At 36.1% G+C, this 20,293-nt stretch overlaps 1 protein-coding gene across 1 annotated transcript in view; it reads right to left on the reverse strand.

Annotated features, from left to right (window-relative positions):
• Positions 1-1,614: 1,614 nt before the first annotated feature.
• Positions 1,615-20,293, reverse strand: part of ERO1B (endoplasmic reticulum oxidoreductase 1 beta) — a 29,898-nt gene continuing 11,219 nt past the window's right edge. The window contains exons 5-16 of the mRNA XM_069010319.1: positions 18,262-18,344; positions 16,318-16,391; positions 13,646-13,766; positions 13,507-13,553; positions 12,404-12,415; positions 11,596-11,622; positions 10,076-10,168; positions 9,677-9,923; positions 8,813-8,882; positions 7,577-7,663; positions 6,034-6,167; positions 1,615-5,339 (exon numbers count right to left, since the gene is read on the reverse strand). Of these exons, the coding sequence (XP_068866420.1) occupies positions 5,279-5,339; positions 6,034-6,167; positions 7,577-7,663; positions 8,813-8,882; positions 9,677-9,923; positions 10,076-10,168; positions 11,596-11,622; positions 12,404-12,415; positions 13,507-13,553; positions 13,646-13,766; positions 16,318-16,391; positions 18,262-18,344 (1,056 nt within the window). The 3' untranslated portion in view covers positions 1,615-5,278. The remainder of the gene's footprint in view (positions 5,340-6,033; positions 6,168-7,576; positions 7,664-8,812; positions 8,883-9,676; positions 9,924-10,075; positions 10,169-11,595; positions 11,623-12,403; positions 12,416-13,506; positions 13,554-13,645; positions 13,767-16,317; positions 16,392-18,261; positions 18,345-20,293) is intronic.

Genomic DNA, 20,293 nt, shown 5'->3' on the forward strand with positions numbered 1-20,293 from the left:
TTATTTATTTATTGAGAACCTGGGAATTGCAGTATGGGAATAGAACAAGAGCCAGGAGTGCAAAAAGCAGAAAAACCTCAAATGTGCCTTTCTGCATTACAAGAACGCCAGCAAAGCCATGCTTCAGCCTTGTATCTTCAGGGATAAATGTGGTGAGTTGTGGGGGAAAATAGTGGATAAATACCATTCCAGGATGTGACATTGGAGAGAGCAAGCCTAAAAGTAATTATTACTAATCTAAGGCAAACAGGAACCCTGACTCGACTTCAGGTCTTTTTATTATGCTCAGTGCTCAACAGTGAAGAACTCTGCATCTTTCTCCTTACCTATGTGAAACAAATACTGTAACTCAATCCACATTTCCCCAGGAGAAAAACATACTACTTATAGTAATCTTTACTTCTGTAAATGTACTCTGTTTTGAGGTGTACTACAGCATCCCTGGATGGTGGACAGGCTTCATGTTTTCCTCAGGCTCGACTTCAGGTAGTACAAGTAGGCAAGAATTCTTGTGTATATTTCACAGAGAATATACAGGGTAAGAGAAAAAGGGATGGGAAGTAGATGTGATCAGATCTGCTTGAAAGCCAAAGGCAGAGCCATGCCATATTCCCACACAGAGTCTTTCACAGGGTCTTTGGGTTTTGGGGTCTTTGTAAGCATGAGCCTTGCCTCCAGCAGAAGTAAACTATTTGCCCTCCCAAAGCTTACATTGCCTTCTTCACATATATTCACTGAAGAAAAAAAAGCCAATTAAACTGTCAGTCAGATTAAAAGAAGGGCCACAGGGTTGGGAGAAGAACTGAAATTTTATCAAACCCTTTGGAGTTCTACAATCATGTTTGTACAAAACTGCCTGAAGACCCAGTGCAAGAGAATTTCATTTTGTTCACAGTAGTTACAGGTGCACAGCAAAAACTTAAGAGAATTCCACACTGAGAACAAACTTCATCCCTGTGCCACAGTATGCATGTAAAAAAGTAGAATGGCAAGTGACTGTAACCAACCAGAGTAATGAGTTAAATACTCTAAAACACAGGAGATTTAAACAACAATGTGAGAGGTAAGATCCTAAATTTAATTTATCATCACCTCTGTAACAGGCACTTACCCACCTAAGCTGAGGATGAAATATATGTATCAAATTTTCAGTAAGATAATTTGTTAAAAATGCATACATGGAAGGAAAAAGAGAGACTCTTTCAGGGAAATAATTTCGATGTGAAGAGCCCCATTGGGTGAACAAACAAAAAAATATTTACAGAATTGATTTTATAATCAATCCCTTATAAAGGGACAGAACAGACTTCATTTCTGATTAAAACAATTGGACTCAAATTCGGCCATATTCATACAGAAACCTACTGTAATTCTACAATGGATTCCTGATGTGCAGTGCTATGCTACAGTGCACTGTAAACAGCAAGAAATACACAAGCTACCTTCAGCTTTTGAATAAAATTTAAGTGAGAGTGAAAATCTGCTCATCATTTTAATCTTACATGACTATCACAAAAGTAATTTATATAATAGCTACCAAGTATCATTGAAAGGTAAATGAAAAGCAAAAAATGTATTTTCAAATGAAACCCCAAAAATCACATCCACAAAAAGTTGTAGCAGAAAATACTTTAATTTGCATTTTGTAGATTCAAACATAGCAAAGATTCAGAAGTGTTTAGATCTCAATAAGCAGTTCCAACATTGATTTTGATTTTAATAAATATTACATTTCAATAGGGTAGCTATATGGAGAAATTGTAAAGTGATGAATTGCTGATTGCTACTTTATAAACATGAGCATCAAGATTATTTACAACATATTACAGGTCATTTCCCAGAAAAGCACAAAGCAAGGTCAGATAAAGGCAACCCAACCATCAAACACAACTCAAGAAAGTGTGGCACAGTGTATATTTCATGCACATACAATGACAGACAGTACAGATCATCAGCTGAAAACTAGGAAAACACTTATTATTCCAGCTTACATGAGTCTCTATATTTCATTGTTTTAAATTTATATTCTGACCTACCTCCCCAGGCACTGAAGAACAAGTTATTCAGCAACAGTGCCCTACTTTTTACCTATGTAGTTTGCACCAAGTCTTTTTTCACCATTTCATACAAGTCTTCATGACTTGGGAACAATTAAACATTTTTGTCTTTGTCTTCTCACTACCTCTGGGATTACAATCATTGTGTCATTTGTACAAGAAAATGTACTGTTACTCTGAAATGAATGGCAGACTGTTGACAAGCTGATCTCCAACAGGGAGCTGGAATTTAAAATAGTTTACAGGTCATGGACAGTGTAATTAACCTTATTCTTTAGTATAAAAACAGAGCTGTAAATTTTTAAAAGTTAATTTAACATATAAAGAACTAAGTCATCCAACTCACACAGCAAAACTTCATAGGCAGCAGTCACAGAATGTACATCAAATACAGTAGAAAAGATGGTGACAGGAAAATTGTTTCAACTAGATTTGTTACAGGAAAAATCTTATGTCCTATCTCTACAATGGCAGTGAAGTGAAATGCCTTCCATATTTGATCATCAAGCAAGATGTACCTTCAGGTGCAACAGAACTTACACAAAATTTGCTGTTTAGTTGCATTCCTGTGTTCTCATGAGACAAAGGACAAGAAGAAAAGCTTCACATCTCTTTACATCCTTACCCAACAGTATTAACCTTGTGCCAACGAGGGCTGCAAGGACCAGGTGTGTCCAGGATCTGCATGCCTGGATCTCTCACCTGTCCCATGAGCAAGTGCATGATTCTGCTTCAGTGTCTGTTGATTTTTGCCAGGCACAGGTGGAAAAAGAAAAAAAAAACTAGCAAGTTGCATCCCCAGGAGTAGGTTGGAAGCAATTCATCTTCCCCACAAAGCAAGGGGAAGACAGGAAGAAACATTTCTGAGACTTAGGTCCTTCCTGGGGCAGCACAGTCAATACAGTTTGTTAGTTTTTTTAAACTAGAAAATCCTGCCTAAAGCTTTAGGCACAATAATATATAACAATACAGATAAATCCCAGTTATACAGCACTCCTCACACAAGTGAGCCTACAGTTCTAGCCCTTGCAGGTCGATCCAAAAGGCAAAGAATTAATAGCCAATTAAAAATTACACTCTTTCAACATACACAATTACTCAGAAGATTTGGATACCCAGTGTGTAACTCATTTACCAAACACGGCTGTTCAAATCTGAGCTACTTACCTAGATTCCCACTCCAATTTAAGAGAGAAAAATGAACTCTAAGGGTGCAAATACAGAGCTTGGAAGAGGCCACATGAATCCACCCATAAACCTCCAGCTCTTCTGCATTAACTAGAAAAAGAAAGCCTGTGATAACTTGCTCAAACACGGGTGCCCACAGGCCAGAGAGGCTACTAGGTAAAAACATAACATCTCCAAACTGCCATCAGCTTCCCCTAACACCATGTCCAAGCACCTATTGGCTTAAACAGAAGCTTCCACCAGGATACCAGCTCACTGCTGATTTGTGCAACTATCACCAGAACTTCGTAAGGGCAGTTTGGATTTTTTTTTGTTTGGGTTTTGTTTTTATTTCATTTAGCAGATGCCAGTTTGACACAAGGGGGTTAACTTTCTGAAGCAACAGTATTTTTTATAAAAGCAAGTGTCAGCAGAATAGTCTATTTCATTTCCAGTCAGGTAGAAATTTGAGGCTAGTCTGGAAACAAAGGACAGAGCATATTCCAGCCTTCAGAAAATCTCAGTTGTAAAGGAACACATTAAGGAAGCCAATACAGTTACAATCAATTATATAAATAGGTCACTCAGTATCTAATAGGGTGAAAAATGTTTAAGAGCACTTAATTTTGTGAAGACTTGTTTTTAAAACAAGAGATGTATCTACACTGTACCAGCACTTCCTACATTCAAAACTCCTAACTTCATTTTTAAACATGCTGGTTTAAAATAAATTACTTCATTTTAAATTTAAACCAATATTTGGTTGCTACTAATTGGTAATGCTGCTTCTAAATTCTGTTTTGACACTGGTAAGTTATCACTGACATCTGTGGACAATGATACATGAGTAATTTCTTATTTTATGAAAGTAATGTTATTAACATACCCGTTTCTTTATGTGAATAGCCTTGTAAAGAAGATACAGTAAGGGTTTGCATAGATAAGAGTATGTGGTATTGAATGTCAGTGTGATTATGAATTTTAAAAAGCATCTTTTTTTAAAAGTGACTACAAAAGCAAGTTATTTTTACACTGACCTTTTAACATAGCACTCAAACAAAGAACAATTTTATTTCCATGGCTCAAAGACCAATGTGTGCTATTTTAACATTTTAGACATTAAAAAGACAACTTTTGGAAACCAAACTTGTGATTACAATCTAGAAAATAATATGGAGTAAACAGAAATTTGATTGACTGAAGTTTTTCAGCTAGCAGCACTCCACTAACCATCCCCCCCTGTCCTGACCCCAACCTCCACGTACGTGCAGGTAAGGGGCTGCAGCAAGGGGCTGCAGAAAAGTCACTTTCAACTCAGCTGCATCAGAGCAGAGCAAAGGTAGTAATTTAAAAAAGAAAAAAAAAAAGAAAATGCTGAAAAGCACAAGAGAAGGCTAAAAAATGTTGGTATCACCATGATGCAAAGAAGCTCAGCATGAAAAAAATTTCTGCTCAGTAAATTTGCTATTTTTAAGTAAGTTTCATTATTACAGTAAGAAGCTAAAACTCAGCAAGAACCTTATTTTCTTTCTGTAGTTCATTTTTTTGTGTTTGGGAGGTTTTTTTACTGTGGTTTTTTTTCTTTGTTTGTTGTTGTTTGTTTGGAGGTTTTTCCCCCCCTTCCTTCTGACAGTCAGAGATAACATACCAAATCCTCAGAATACACTGAAGTTCGGTAAATGGGGAGAGACAAGAAGTGCTCCCCTCTCTCCAGACAGGCCAAGTCAGGGTGGAGGTACATATGTTTTCATATAAAACAGCTGTCTCAGAAAGACAAGGAGATAAGAAAATTTATGAAGTTTCAGTACAACAGAACTGTGAGCAGAAAACTTAAAAAATAAACAGATCAGCATAATTTACACATTTTAAAACTATATATTTCATTCATAAATATATTTTCTAATTAATAACCATTCCTAGTTGAAACATAAATATTCAAGTTGGTATTTGATTTTACTTTTTATCAGTTCATGTGAGTCCTGTAAGGATCAGTTCCTTCTGCTCAATGCAGTCATGTAAATGATCTTCACTAACAGGTTGTGCAAAGACCTTCATTACCTAGTTTGTTGTAATAAAACTTTAAAATTCTGCAACTCCTTTATACTCGTGGAAAGCCTGTAAAACAAAAACCACCCAAGTGTTACCAAGGCAGCAAAAGAGAACTACAAATTATGACATTCATTTTCCTTTAGATTTTTTCTCAAACACAATTCTGTTCCAAAGAGCAACACACTTAAAATACACTTTCTCTCAAAAAGTATCTGACTCTCCATTTTATATTTACATAATATATGACAGGGATTAAAGTTTATATATATGTTTAATTGTCCCAGCTTCATTAAACATCTAAAAATCCCTAACCACAGGTAATAAAGTTTATTACATTGTTTTATCAGATTGTTTAAATAGATTGTTTAAACAGGAACAGATTGTTATATTTAAGATCTGAAGACCTAACATGAAGAGCAAAGCATGCTCTATGTACACTTCTTTTAAAACTGTTACAATGTTTCATCATTCAAAGGGGGATACATTTTAAAAAATTGATCAAATTTAAGACACTTAAATTTCATCTTGTGGAAGGTGGATTTATGAGACTTGAGATAGAGGAGATGAATTTGTTCCAAACACAGAATGATGACCAAGGTTAATAATCCACATGCTCAGTTTGAAGGCATTAAGTTAATCAATATCACTGATTCAGCCTTTAAAAACCTACAGCTAAATGTACAATACCATCTTTCTACAGAGCCTGAGTATTGATACTGAAGTTTCATATTTTTCTACTATTAAAATTGTGCAATTTTACCTTCCAAAGGCATTTACAAGAGCAACTATTTCTTGCCGTGTGAGCTGAAAACCTTTTGATGGGCTGTTCTCAGGAAGGCTCTGTATTTCTTTCTCAGAAAACAAGATCTTCAGAGCAGTTCCTAAACCTTGAGTCTATAAAAGAAGTCCAATGTTTTAACATCAATAAGATCATACTCATAATACTCATAAACCACAAAAAAAGATAAAAACATACTAATCCAGGCAAACTTTAGTACCAATTCTTACATACTGACCCTCAACCTAAAAACCTGCACAAAAATCAGGGCACTAATGTGTACCAGGTTCAGTTATTTATTTAAGAACATTTGTTTCCTGAGGTATACTTACTCTTCATCCTTGTCTTTTATATCTCTTCTTTTCCCATCTCTTTTCTTCTTGGCCAGGCATATGCAAATATGCCCATTACAACAATTCCAGCTCCCTCTCACCCCTTACCTTACAGATGCCCCACTCCTTCAGGAGCACATCTCCCCTTTCCCTCTCCCCTTCCCCTTTGAAGTCAAACTAAGTTTTCTTATGAGGTATCACAACAGATGTTCTTTTCCCACCTTCAATCCTAGTGGTAAACATGGCAGTTTCAATTTCAACCCCTATTTTCTATGCTGGAATAGAACAGAAGCAGTTTTTCTTATTTTCACTTTTAATTGGGCTACATAAGCAACCACTGAATTTTGACAAAAAGAGGTGGAAGCTGGCTGCAAGAGAACTTTATAGGTCAGGAAATCTGGCTTTTTTTAATCCTGAGTGAGGAGGAAAAAACATAAGAGATCAGAAGTATTAACTAGGACAGGGTAAGCAGAACTCCACAAATTCATCAGAGACCACCAAATTTTTGGTGCTACAAACTCTTGAAAACTGCACTCTAAGTTTAATGCAATACAGTGGTATCGTACAGCAGGCACTCCAAAATAACTATTCTCAGTCTGGATTTGACATTAGTCTTGAGGTTTAAAATATTGTTCTCAGTAAAATAAAAATAGTAACTGCCAAGAAAATGAAACTGGTTTTCAACTTTCAGCTTTACTGAGCACCTTTGTGTTCATTTGGTGCCCTCTACATAAACTGAAAATCTGAATTACTTCTTTTCCTTACACCCCAGTTTGTGGAGTTAAATATCACACTGGATTTCCTAACAAGTAAATGCTGTATTTAAAGGAAGATTTCCCATAAGTGGTTCTGCAAGGCTCATCTGATCACTGAATACAGGTAAGACATTGACCGCTAGTAATGTCTCACCATGAGGCATCTGCTTTAAAAGTATCTTTTTTAGAACACAAACTCTACCTTTTAGTAAACTAAACAGCTGTTGATTAAATGAAATAAACAATTTGAAAAAAAGTTTTAAAATGTTCAACAGTAACTAAACATATATCTATTTCTATTATATAGGTAAGGATATCATGGACCAACTGCAGAAAGTCTGAATGCTAAGGTAAAAGAGTCCTGACAAAATGAAAGAGATGCTTATCTTAGAAGCTGCCCCTGCCAGAACACACACACCTACACAAAATAACCTGTACCTGCAGCTTGCCCCACAGCCTGCATTTGTCACATCCAACACAATCCATTATGCGGGAGATGTTCTTGAAATGCAATCTGAATTCTTCCTATCAGTTAAAAACAAAATTAAAAAGCTTTGGTTAATGTACATCTTAGCTTTACAAAAATAGAAGGTTAATGAACTTAGTACCAATAAAAATCTAGTACCATTAGAATATCAATTTTCTTAGCAAAACTGAACAAAACCATTGCCTTACGCGGTCAGGCCATAACAAAGATCCATGTAAACCCAGAATCTTGTTTCCAAGCTGCTTCTAACAGCCAATTCCACAAAAAAATCTCCCCCAAAATACAGAACACTTTGATTCTGTAAACTTTCTACCAACTTCCTCAAAATTTTCTAAGCTATAAGTACTGCATCTGTTTCCCTGCCCATTTTTTCTTCCATTATTTAACTCCCTTTTGAACGAGCCACCTTTTTGACAAACAGGTTACAATTCACAAAAGATATTTCCTGTTCAAAACTATGAGTAGATTGTTGCCTTGCAACTTCAGCCAGAGTGGGACCAAGCACAGTGCAGAACTAATTAAGCTGATCTCAATTTTTTGAAGTCAAAAAAACCCACTAGCTGGGCTGATAAAACACTGTCACTTTTCTGATAGCATTTTTTGCAATGCTGATGACATTCCACACTGCTACTGAAATAGGTATTAGAAGCATTAATAAATATGAAAACAGGCCTTTGTTACTAAACCCCACTCCAGCTGTGGACTTGTATACCAACCTGAACACCTGCATGCTAACACTGGAAGTTGCTAATTAGGCACAGCTTTCACATTGGGTTCTCATGTCTATGTTTTTCTAATGTTTATCATTGTATTACATGGTACTATACTGTATATTATGTTGTATTATGCTACATGACTGGGTTGGTTCTTTTTCTCCAGATAATTATGACACAGATATTCTACTTAAAAATAAGCACCACTGCATCTACTGGTAATACTAAATCATTTGCCCCACCACAGTCCTGATGCCAGACTCAAGGCACAAAGCCAGAGATTTCAGTCTGCTTGGATCAGGACAGCACCTTACTATAAAGTTGATTAAAAGGCCTCAGATACAACTCTAGAAAAGGCAGGGATAAAACCTTACTCTCAGCAGTATGTTTGTGGTTGGCAGAAGGGTTTTCCAAAATAAAACAGCTTAATTTAAAAATGGGTATTTTGGATGTCATTCAGAAAACTAGCTTTACCTTTAGTGACTTGGCTCCTTTTTTATCTCCAGCAAACATGGACTTTTCATCAAAGTGCATATGGAAGGACCTAATAGAGACAAAATGCAATCAAAACAAATGCTGGCATAAACTACAGTGCTCAATTAAGCTTGGTAAGCAGCTGATGCCATCAGTGTAACATATTTTTCAGAGCTCCTAGTCTTTGCAGATCAGGCCTTAAAGAATTACCCAGTAATATCAGTTTTACTATTCAATCACTGTAACTTGAAATCTGTTATTCACAGTTTTGTTCCAGCTAATACTGAAATTGGCTTAATGTTTGCCTTCCAATTGATCATTGTCTGACTACATCTCAGTTACCTAGCAAGACTGTGACTAGGGACAGCAATGAAACCACACAACATGTTACAAATCACAAAAACTAGCAAAAAAGAGAGCAAAGGAACTGAACTTAAGGACATTTTGGAATAAATAGAAGGAAGAATGGATGGCCAAACCACCAGAGGCTAAGTCTGTGATAAAAACCAGATTACTCAGTGGACCATTAAAAGACTGTATATACTAATTTCCTTTTCAAAATAAATCATGTGCATTTTATACTGAAGAATCAGAAAAAACAACACAGAGGGAGTAGCCCAGGGTATTGTATGGCTTGGGGTTGAGCGCTTTTGTTTGTTTGTTTTTAAAGATTGGTATATTCAAACCTCAAAACTATTAGTCTCTCCTATCAAACACACAAATTCCCCTTGATCTCTCCCAGTACCTAAATTTTATTTCTTCATTCCACTCTCCTTGTCCTATCCTATCAAGGAGTCACCTATTCTCACTTCCAAATACAACTGAAAATTTCAAACGACTGATAAGAAAACCCCTATGCCTTACTTGGTATCCCTGAAGATATCTAGTAAGAGAGCTTTAGATTCAGCATCCTCGTGGCCATTGCCAGTGTAAAGGTCGACAACCGCACGCTCAAAGTACGGGGCAACCTTTGACAAAGCACGCAGCTCGATCAAATATAAGAAATACAAGTTCTTGAGCCTCCTTGGGCCTTCTCCTTTCGTTTCAGCAGGGTCAAAGCGGCGAGTGAACTCTTTCACATTTGGTCCCCAGCGAGGCTTCCCCCACGTTTCTACACAGAGGGGAAAAAAAAAAGGGCAGAGGCAGTAAAAGAGACATTTAGAAAATAAAAGCAACTAAGTATACACCAAGAATTTTCAGAAAAACCAAAATACGTATTACATATACTGTAGAATTCCATTCAGCAATTTTACCAAGACATACCTTCAAGAAGATAATTTGCACACAAATGCAAGTTGATGCTAGCATGAAGTCCAGAAATCAGTTTATAAAACACTCTTTTCTCAAGGCACAGACCTGCCCAAGAAAAAAGACAAACAGATGCCAAACTATATACTGGAAATAACAGAATGAATATATCCTGACATTTTAGTGGTCTGCAAGTCTGCATTGTTAACTTTCAAGAATTACAATTACAGCACTTGACTATTGTTGATAAGCCCTTATAGACATAATAGGGAAAGTTTATCTCCTATTTTTTATATAAAGCAATACTAAGAATGACATTTGACATTTCTTGCTTGGTATTTTAGTGTTCTAGTAAACACAATCAAATAAGGATCTGTTCAATTGGCACAGATAAATTGCTACACAAAAATAAGATGCTTACAGTGTTTGAGCAATAAATTTGTAATAATCTTGAATTTTGATGGTCTGGAAATCAGAAATATACTGTGACCCATCTCAATTACAATTAGAGCTACCATTGAATTAGAGGAGTGGCCCTACAGAAAAACATCAAAAGCCCTAGAAAACCTTACAGCACTGGAAAACACTTCTTCATAGCTGTACTGTAAATTCACTGAAGATTTAAATGCACAGGACAAACCCTTGGAAAATATGACTTGATTAATATTAAAAATACATCATACTTCTACAGCATAAATGGAAATACACTGGCATTGAGTGGTCAAAATATAATTTATATGCAGAAGTTACTTATAGTTCCAACTAGAACCAAAGATAGAGACTACACTTGAAATTTAAAGAGTTTGTTCCTCTCAAAGATATGTTTTTTGCAACTTTCCTGCCACTCCAATCTCCACAAATGGAAGCAGGAAGAGCTGATAGTGAAGCCTACCTGTGAGGCTGACATGTGTCCTCATTTACAGACATCACATTTTTAAAGGCATGTAAATTTGTATGCTTTCCTACAATACCACCACACAAGTAAAGGCTTAGGAAAGGCAGAACAAACTAATTTTAAAATTAAGTACATTTAACTCACTTAATTTTCTGCACACCTCCAAAATGTGATTTTGATTGCTACCAATGGAATAAAAATTTCCATTTTGACATGAATAAAAACAAAATTGCTTTGCCTTCTGAACACACATACTTAGATTATAAACTGGGAATAGAGCCATCAAAGTCTTTAATGTTCTTTAAAGCTGTTTCCAAATAATAACGCTTACCAATATTACTACTAATAATGCCCCTGCTTAAATGTGTAAAATAACCAAAAAATTCAAAGTAACTGGCACAAAGTGAACTCTCCCTTTATAAAAGATAAAACACCTAAAAGGTTAAGGAGTATACCATCTAAGCAAATGAGAAGATTTCCAAAGACCCTCAAGTTAAGAAATACTTGAACAACACTCGGAAGTACTGCACAATTTACTAAAAAGCCTATGCTATGAAAAATATTTGAGGAGATGAAAAAAGTGCTACAGTGTTTCTTCTAGTGAATGTAACACTACATTAACTCATCCAAGAGCCCTCACCTTCTAGCCATGTGTAGAAAGATTCTCCTGTAAATACAAAGTACATTGTTAGATGAAGAGTATTAATTGCCAACATTACAGTATTCTTATATTACTATGCATACAACATTAGCTGCTATCTGGATGTGAAGTTAAGTAATTTAGCTATTAAAATGAGAACAGGCACAGAAGCAGCTAACTTTGAGGTTAGTTTAAAGCTATTGGGGTCAGAATAGGAGAAATACAAGAATGACCACGACTAAGCTACAGGTCAGGGCATTCAGCAGCGTATGGAAGCACAAGTCTGATTATATGCCCTACTGGTGAAAGGCATGATGGCAGAGTGCAGTTCTGGCAGCCTTCACCTTGACCTGCCCAAAGATCTCCCTAAGACTTGGATCTTATGCCTGAGAGCTTTCAGTTTACTGAAAAATCTTAAAGTCTGCCTCACTGTAGGCAGATCAAATATTTTCTTCCCACTCTCTCTCCATCTTCCCAAAAGCAAGGACATTCAAGAAGGTACACAACAAATTGTCCCTCTTCTTTTAAGGGATCTGACATCAGTATCAGTGGGGTTCTGGAAGAACTAATAACATTATCACAACATATATTCTGTTACAAGAATAAGAACCGAGAATTGTGGTTTGGTCTTATCATCCCCTTACTCCAAATGGAAGTATGATTCCATTAAAAACATTTTCTGATCAATAATCTGCACAAAAACATAACTTTCCTGCTCTCTAATTCAATAATAGTAAAGTGAATAAATCCAAAATCCAAAACTCTCTAATGCTTACTTCATTTCTGCAGGTCAAGAAAAATGACTTACCATCATCTCCTCCTTAGAGGGGGAAAAAAAAAAAAAAAGAAATGCATAAGCATTAAAAAGATAATTTCCACAGCAACATAGTAATGAAACACAGACTTTACTACAAACACTCAAAGTGCAAGAACCCTTATTGAATTTCTAAAAAATAGGCTACTTTCCATCCCTCCATTCTTGTTCCTCAAGACCACACAAGACTTAACACACTGTAATAATGAAAGTCACCAAGAACTTGAAATCTTATTAGCAGCCGATTCACATATTCTTGAAAGCTCTATTTTAGCTTCAGAAAGGTAGTTAGGAAGCCATAGTCTTTAGTTTGCATTGCTCAAGGATCAGGCCAGAGTTCCTTTCTGAAATTCTGATCCCTGCATTAAGCCATTCTTACAATTCTTTTTATTTGTGTGCATCAGCAATATATCAGCTTTTAGTAATTATAAATATTGAGATACCTTGATTTTCTAACGGATGGTGATTTTTTAAAAATTTAATCTACTGCCTAATAGCTAATTTTTAAGGGAAATGAGACACACTGGCAGGGGAAAGCTGATTCACTTGAAACACCAGGTTATAGCTTTCAACTTAAAACTGAAAACAAACCCCAGGTCAATAGCATACTTTTTTAAAACATTCTTGCAGATAATTGATCATTCCTCAGCATCAACTCCTTCAAGTAATGTAATTATTTGTACAGTTGTATTACACTACACACTATGGATGAAAAATGTACAACTACATTACACCAGTATAAGTATGAACCAAAATGACTAAATTAAAGGCTTTTTGAAAAAAGAAACAAGAATACAAATTTCCAAATTGGAAAATTAGTGTGAAACTTAGTAAACAGTTTGAGACTTACAATTTAGTTTTCATATCAGCCTACCTGACAATAATCAGATTATTAATAGGGATAAGATTAGGTAGGTATGTAATAAAGTACCACAAGCCATAGTCTAAATATTGAAAAGGTACAGCTACTTCTACAGAGGAAATTAAATAAGCAGAAAGCACACCTACAGACTGGAGATTGATATTTGTATCACTTTTACTGCAACAGTCACTATGTTAAAAGAAGTGCATTGGAAAATAAAACAGGCAAGACCCACCCCTACTAGGCGCCAGTGGATTTAAAGGACGATAGACAGATCGAGGCCTAAAAAATAAGTTAGAAAACACAAAGATCAGTTTTTAGCTAAATTGAGGGACAAGTATAAGAAACAGGCTTCCTCTCCCCCTCCCAATTACTTGAAGCAGTTTTCTTCATAAATGCTGTTCCATACTCTCCAAGCAGAAGGCCCCTTGTATCCAGTGTAACGCTCTGGATTCAGCAGCAAATCCACATACTGTGCATCTGGAGATCTCTCATCTAAATAGGAAAAGTTTTGTTACATATGCTAACTGATCATTTGAAAAAGATTTAATTTAACCAGTCACACAGAACTAAATATAAACAAGAGGTCTCTTATAATACTATTCTACCTTCCAGTTGGATTATAAGTGCCCTGTATGTAAAAATGCAGCAATATAAATGCTAAATACAAAGCCCAAAAGTATATAACCTATTCCAAAGTTTCCTGTGTGCCTCTCATTTCTATAATGTTTGATGATCATCTAGGTGGCTTCTTTAAGTTTACCATGAACAGTTGACATGCACTGTATTCCCTGACCCTAGGCTAAGATATAAACAGTGTTTTGTTTTAAATGGCCTTCAAATTTAGGGTTTGTCTGGCAGTATTTGGCTGAAGGGGTTGCTTTTTTGAAATGGGTATACTGCATACAGTAGGTTCTTAATAATGACAAAATCAAAGTAGTACATCTTGTAGTTGGTACATACTGTAAGTTTATTAGCTAAATCCATTTTTCCTCTGAATACCCTTGTATACTGGCAGAAAAGTCTGAATCATATTGCTTAACTGAACAAACCTTTCAGCATATTGCAGAACAAATCTCTTGGTTACAACAAGCAGCATGTTACTCAAGCAACCTTTCAACAAGCTATTCCCTCATCTCTGAAGTTTGCTACAAATTTCAGGCAACTTATCCAAAGAAAATTGTGAAACAGGACTCTCTCTGCTTAAAAACACTGTAGAAACAGAAATAGTTTCAAGCTACAACCAGTAAAAAGCAGGAGGAATTAGTCTCTCTTTGAAATTCTAGGTCAAGACCAACTCATGCTTAAACAAACCCCACATACAATACAAGCCAATAGTCCAGAGACTTATTCATAGGAATAAGAATGGCCAAGAAGTGCCACGTAGTACTTCCCTCAGATAACAAAAAAAGCCACAGAAACAGACAGTGAAACTGCTCTGAAATAGGTGATTCTGCATGAGCAGTTAAGCATCACTTCAGCAGCAGTAGCAAAAACAAAGGAGCTGATACAAGACACATAACAATGACTGCCAGATGAGAGAAAGTCAAATTACAGCTTTATTTATTTATTTGACAGTGTGGTTAACCTAAGCAGCTCTTACACTCCCTGATTACTTTGGGGTCCATTTTTCTTCTTGTTATTCACATAACAAGAGTCTATGTGCACTGTGGAGCCACGCAACAGAAAGGCGGAAAGCCAACCCGGGTTACTACGTTTTTTCAGCTAGATCAATTCCCTTCTCTAGTTTATCATTAAGCCCAACAGGAAGAGAGGAGAAGAAGAGAGCAAGGGTTTCCATGACTCCCAGTAGTTACTCTCTCTCACTCTCCCTGCTCCAGATCACAAACTCACTCGACAAGCCAGTTCATCACAACAGTGTGGGCGGTGCCTGGGAGATGGCAACTTACTTTCCCGCTATTAGGTAAGCCTCATCGGCTGACCATGCAGAAAGATGCACACCAGAGACAGTACAAAAAAAACCACCACACTGGAAGAACACAGCTGGGGACATCCTCCTTCAGCAGGGCATGATATAAGGAGAGATGGAGTTAGAATCAGGAACTACTAAGTTAGTATTACTTCTCAAAGAAATGCTCCTCAACTATACCTTTCACAGCTCAGTACTACTAAAAAATGTATGTAGACAACTTGAAGATAGTAGTGACAGCAGATAATTTCATAAAACAGTTCAGATCTATAGTAGTGCTCATCAGCTATAACAGAAACAGCTCATATAGAAAGTGGTCAGATCAGATGCAGCAGAAGTGCTGAAAGAGAACTGCAGCTGCTAAGTTCACTGCAGCTGCTAAGTTCACTGCAGCTGCTACTTTCTCAGGTAACACCAGACATAAGTCTAAAGGTAGATTAAAACATCTAGCATTATGCCCTAAATATTCCTAGTATAGAAAGCTTCCTAAGGTGTTTATTAAAAAGGACTTTAGTAGTCAATCCCGAAGTTGGCAATTCTCACACTTGTCTGGAAAACATTCCTTTGAGCTTTGAACATTACAAGCAAATAAAAAGACTCACATACACGGTGTAAAGACACAATCCAGTACCCTAATGTTTTAACAATAAGAAAGTTCTTACAAACAAGGGTGCAGAGACCATTTGGAAACTGCAAGAGTAGAAGGGGAATAAACTCAGTCCAAGCACAGAAGAATAGCAACAAAACAATAGAGTAGTAAGAAACAATCAGCTGCAAGCCTTTGTCTTATATTTTTGCTAGATGCAATTTTTTTGTAAGAAGCTTTTTAAAAAATATGTTAGCCCCCTCCCATTTGTTGTCTTTTTTATTTACATAAATATCTCTCAATATATTAAAAAGAGGTAACAGTGAATGTGCACTGTGTAGGCTACCAAACACTTCTTGTAAAATTGCAAAAATTTGCACTTTGTGTGCATGATACGAACTGTCACATTTCTGTTGATTAAGACAAAATTAAAACTTTAAAAATGGTTATTTGTAGAGAAACCATGATCTTTTGCATTTTTATGAGACAGCAAATAAAACAAGCACTCTGAAAAAGCTTAAACATTTTACCATCAAGTTCGCAAAAATGATCCTGTGAATCATCGTATCTTGCCCAGTCAATGAAAGCCTCCTTACTTTGGTTACTGAGGGGAAAAAAAAATACATTTGATTTTAAACTTTTAAATAAACAACACCAATAAGAGCTTCTGAAAGAAATACAACCCACATATAGCTTGGAAGTTGATTCTGAGTTAGTATATCTGAAAATTGAGGATATATGGGGTTACCCCTTGTTAATTGCACAAAAATTCAAACAAGCATCAAGTGCAATACTTTCAAAAGTCACCTTAATGTTGAGGCAAAGATTTCACCGTTATTTGAACAAACTGTGCAGTGGCTTCTCTTCCTCCAGTAAGAACTTGGTAAAATATGTTCACAGAATATATTTTTAACACATTTCAAAGTACTACTTTAGCAGCAGTCACTGAGGGTAGGGGAGGGAAGAATCACCCTGTTTTCATAACCTGAACTTTCAATGAAACCTACAATAGTTAGTGCCTTACTTTTTACTAGGAGAATAAATGTCTAAATCTCTCTTTAAGCTAAAGACTCTGTGAATATGATTTGTCCTAAGCCATTTTAATAATAATGGTATTCCACTCACTCTAGCATTTTCAAAGGTGCACTGTACTAGAGAGACAAGTACTTTGAAGTTCCCACACTATGAAACACAAACAGTGCCAAAACCTTTCTTCTACGACTGCGTGCAGTACAGAACTACTGATGCCACACTCCTGACAGAAAAATGTAAGCAAAGTTAAGATTGGGAACTCTGCTCCAGGGTGCAGTGAGGCACCTTGAAACAACAAGAACAATCTATTCTGTTTGATCAAATTAGTACCATCTCAATTCTACAAACAGAGGCAATTCAACAACAAGATACATTTCTAACCTTCTGCCAAATCACAGCAGGAGACTTTATACTAGGCATTAGGTGAGGAAATTCTGTGGTAACCAACAGACAAGATTTGATAACCACAAGAAATACAACTTATGAAGGAAAATAACCCAAAACCAAGAGGATGATACACTGCTAGGTCAAAAACATGGAGATTTTCCTGCAAAGCACAAACTCCTCCTCCACATAAAGGATCCATTACCTGTCCTCTCCAAACTTTAATCATCTATCCTACTCTCATAAAGGCATTATCTCTAGCTGTCCATTTCCAATCTCACATTCTTTTGCCTTACAGAAATGGAACAGAATTCATAGTTTCTTATTTCCCCTAAAACACCACACACCAGGCAGAAACAGTCAGTTTTTTGTGGCACAAGAAAGGGTTTCAACATCTTTAGCAGGTAGAACTGCTGAAAATTGTGGGCAAAGACACCACATCCCTCCATCAACAGTGAAGAATTGATTTTTCTATTTCTGTTTTTCAAAAGTGGGGAATCCAGCAGAGTGCTATGTTTTCTAGATGCTGTTCCACACACTTTTGTACCCAGGGGCAACACCATCCTGCAGAATTCCTCCCACCCAACCTTGACAGTGCCATGCAATAAGCAAGATGAGACAATTGATCCAAGCTAAAAATAACTTTGCCAACAACAAAAGTAACTCAACTCCCTGATCTGGTTCACTGAATGATCACAAACAGCCACATCAGTGCAACAGTGGGACAAAGCAGGACAAAACCCCTTAATCCATCACAGTCGTCAAGAACAAAGAGTAGAGAAAAGCAGTGCTTTTATTTGCAAGTTTCTTCTGACTCTTGATGCTTTAAGATACCTCTTTTAAATAATATAAAATTGTACTTTAAACAACAACAAAAAAGGTCTACTTATCATTTAACACCTTAGCCTTCAGATGTTCTTCCATCATTTCACATTTCCTTTCTAATGGGTTATGGAAAGAATGAAGAACAAAAACCAGCACATTGCCAAAACCAGACAGACAAATTAAAATGTTCCTTTCTTACTATTTTGGTACTGTTGATGTAAATAACAGCATACCTTAAGGTACTGTTAACTGCTCCCAGCTTGTTAGCTTGCTCACAGTCTTCCAATTCTTTGGAATTATTTGCTGCTTTTGAATACTGTAAGAAAAGTCATATTTAATATGCAAATGAATTACTTAAATCCTCTAAGAACAGGTGTTGTGAAAGGATTTCTAAGTTTAGCAGTGAACACCCTAGTATTAAGGAAACCCCTCTTATTCTAGAAGCAGTATATGATTCTGGAACATTTCTTACTTTGATTTTTTTTCACTTAAGTTCATCAAGCTGATTTCATTCTGTGAATTTAACTACTACAGGGAATTCAGCTAAAGATGTCAAAATTTTGTTTTGCCTTTTGTTTAAATGGAGTTCTTTTGTTATGAAACACCCACATAAGTGTTTCAGACACTTATTTACAGTCTCATAAAAGGACCTTGAAAGACATGCAGCACTATACCTATAAACACACTTTGTTTTTGCAAGTATAATCATACCCCAAGTTTCCATGGTTATTTCAGTAGGTATATTTATTTGTTTTGGCCATTTCCCCCTCATGTTTCATTTAATCCAATTCACTGGCTTGCTTCAGATGTGCACAAGTCTAGAAGACTCAAATTTTACTTATTTTCAAGATAGAATTGAAATACATAAGATGAACTTTGATTCTAAAGTATTTTTTTTTAAGTAATCCACTAAAATACTTACTTCTGGAACATTTCTAAGGAAAACGTTTGAAAAATTAAAGATTAAATTCCACTACTCTATAATAATATGGTTATATCAGCAGGGAATTTAAGTCTGTCAGCTTAAAGCTCAAAATGTTCTTCTAAGTTTTGGAACATAAAAGGTACTAAGAGTGCTGTCTTAAACTAAATTTCCTCCTCTTTGGGGTTTTTGGAGGGGGGGGGAATGTGTGTGTTTTTTCCAGACTAAGCCTTAGGTCAATTAATAAAATAAGTAAATGATAAATTTTAAAAGAAAGAATAATTCATTTCTGAGGACAGTCTTGTGGTCAAGATGCCAGAGGCAAAGTACCACCACAATACGTATCACAATACCTCTCAAAAAAAGATAGTATTTAATTAAAACTGTTCAGATGAGTAAGCAAAATGAGTTGCTTTTTAAAAATGCATTTGCCTGAACCAACATAAAGAAAACCAGCAGAACTTACTGAAGACCAAAGAAGTGAAGGAGATTAAAAAAACCAAATAATTTAAATCTTGTTAGGGGCCGTGTCCATAAATATTTACTCTAGAAGGAACTTCTCACTCAATTTTCTTGGATTTGACAGGCATGGGACCTCATTCTTCAGCATTGCATGAATGTTAAACGGAAAAATGGGAACAAAGAATGGCTTTAACCTAGACTGAAATAGATACTGCTGATGAAATAACATACTGAGATGCTGAAGTAAACATTCTGCATGTCTAGAGTTGCAAACCAATCCCTACCCTGAAGTGAAAAAAGGTTACTGCCAAGATTACAATCCTAAATTTCCAACAAATGAACATTCAAGTCTCAAAATGTGTTTCCAGCTTTCCCTATTCCTTAGTGTTTAACAGGAACAGTTACTGGATCAGTGCTCCGTGACCACTGACAAGATCAGGACAAAATATCTGATCTTGACAACCAGGATCTCCTAAGACCAGTTACTGGGAAAAAAAAAACAGAAAAGAGAAGGGCAGGAAGTAAATTACAAAGTTACATGTTGTAACCTTGAGTTACTGCATCCTGTCCCGTGCTTCGAAGATTAATACAGCTTTAATGTCTAGCCCCAAAATATGCATTCACCACTCAAATGAAACAGAACTATAGAAAAGGAAATTACTGTTTGCCTCTACAGCACTACTTCAAAAGGCTTATGGTGGTGTCAAGAATTTAAAAGACAACTTCTATTGCTAACTGCACTCCTATGGGGAAGTTGTACAAGTGTAACCTCTGTCTTTGCAGGTAGATGAGCTTTCAAAAGAACCATTCTCTTCATTGTTCAGCAAACAAACAAAAAAAAAATCCCCCACAAAAGCCTAAATAAAGCTAGAAGTTTACAA

The sequence above is a fragment of the Aphelocoma coerulescens genome, chromosome 3 (genome assembly GCF_041296385.1).
Source record: "Aphelocoma coerulescens isolate FSJ_1873_10779 chromosome 3, UR_Acoe_1.0, whole genome shotgun sequence".
Lineage (NCBI taxonomy): Eukaryota > Metazoa > Chordata > Aves > Passeriformes > Corvidae > Aphelocoma > Aphelocoma coerulescens.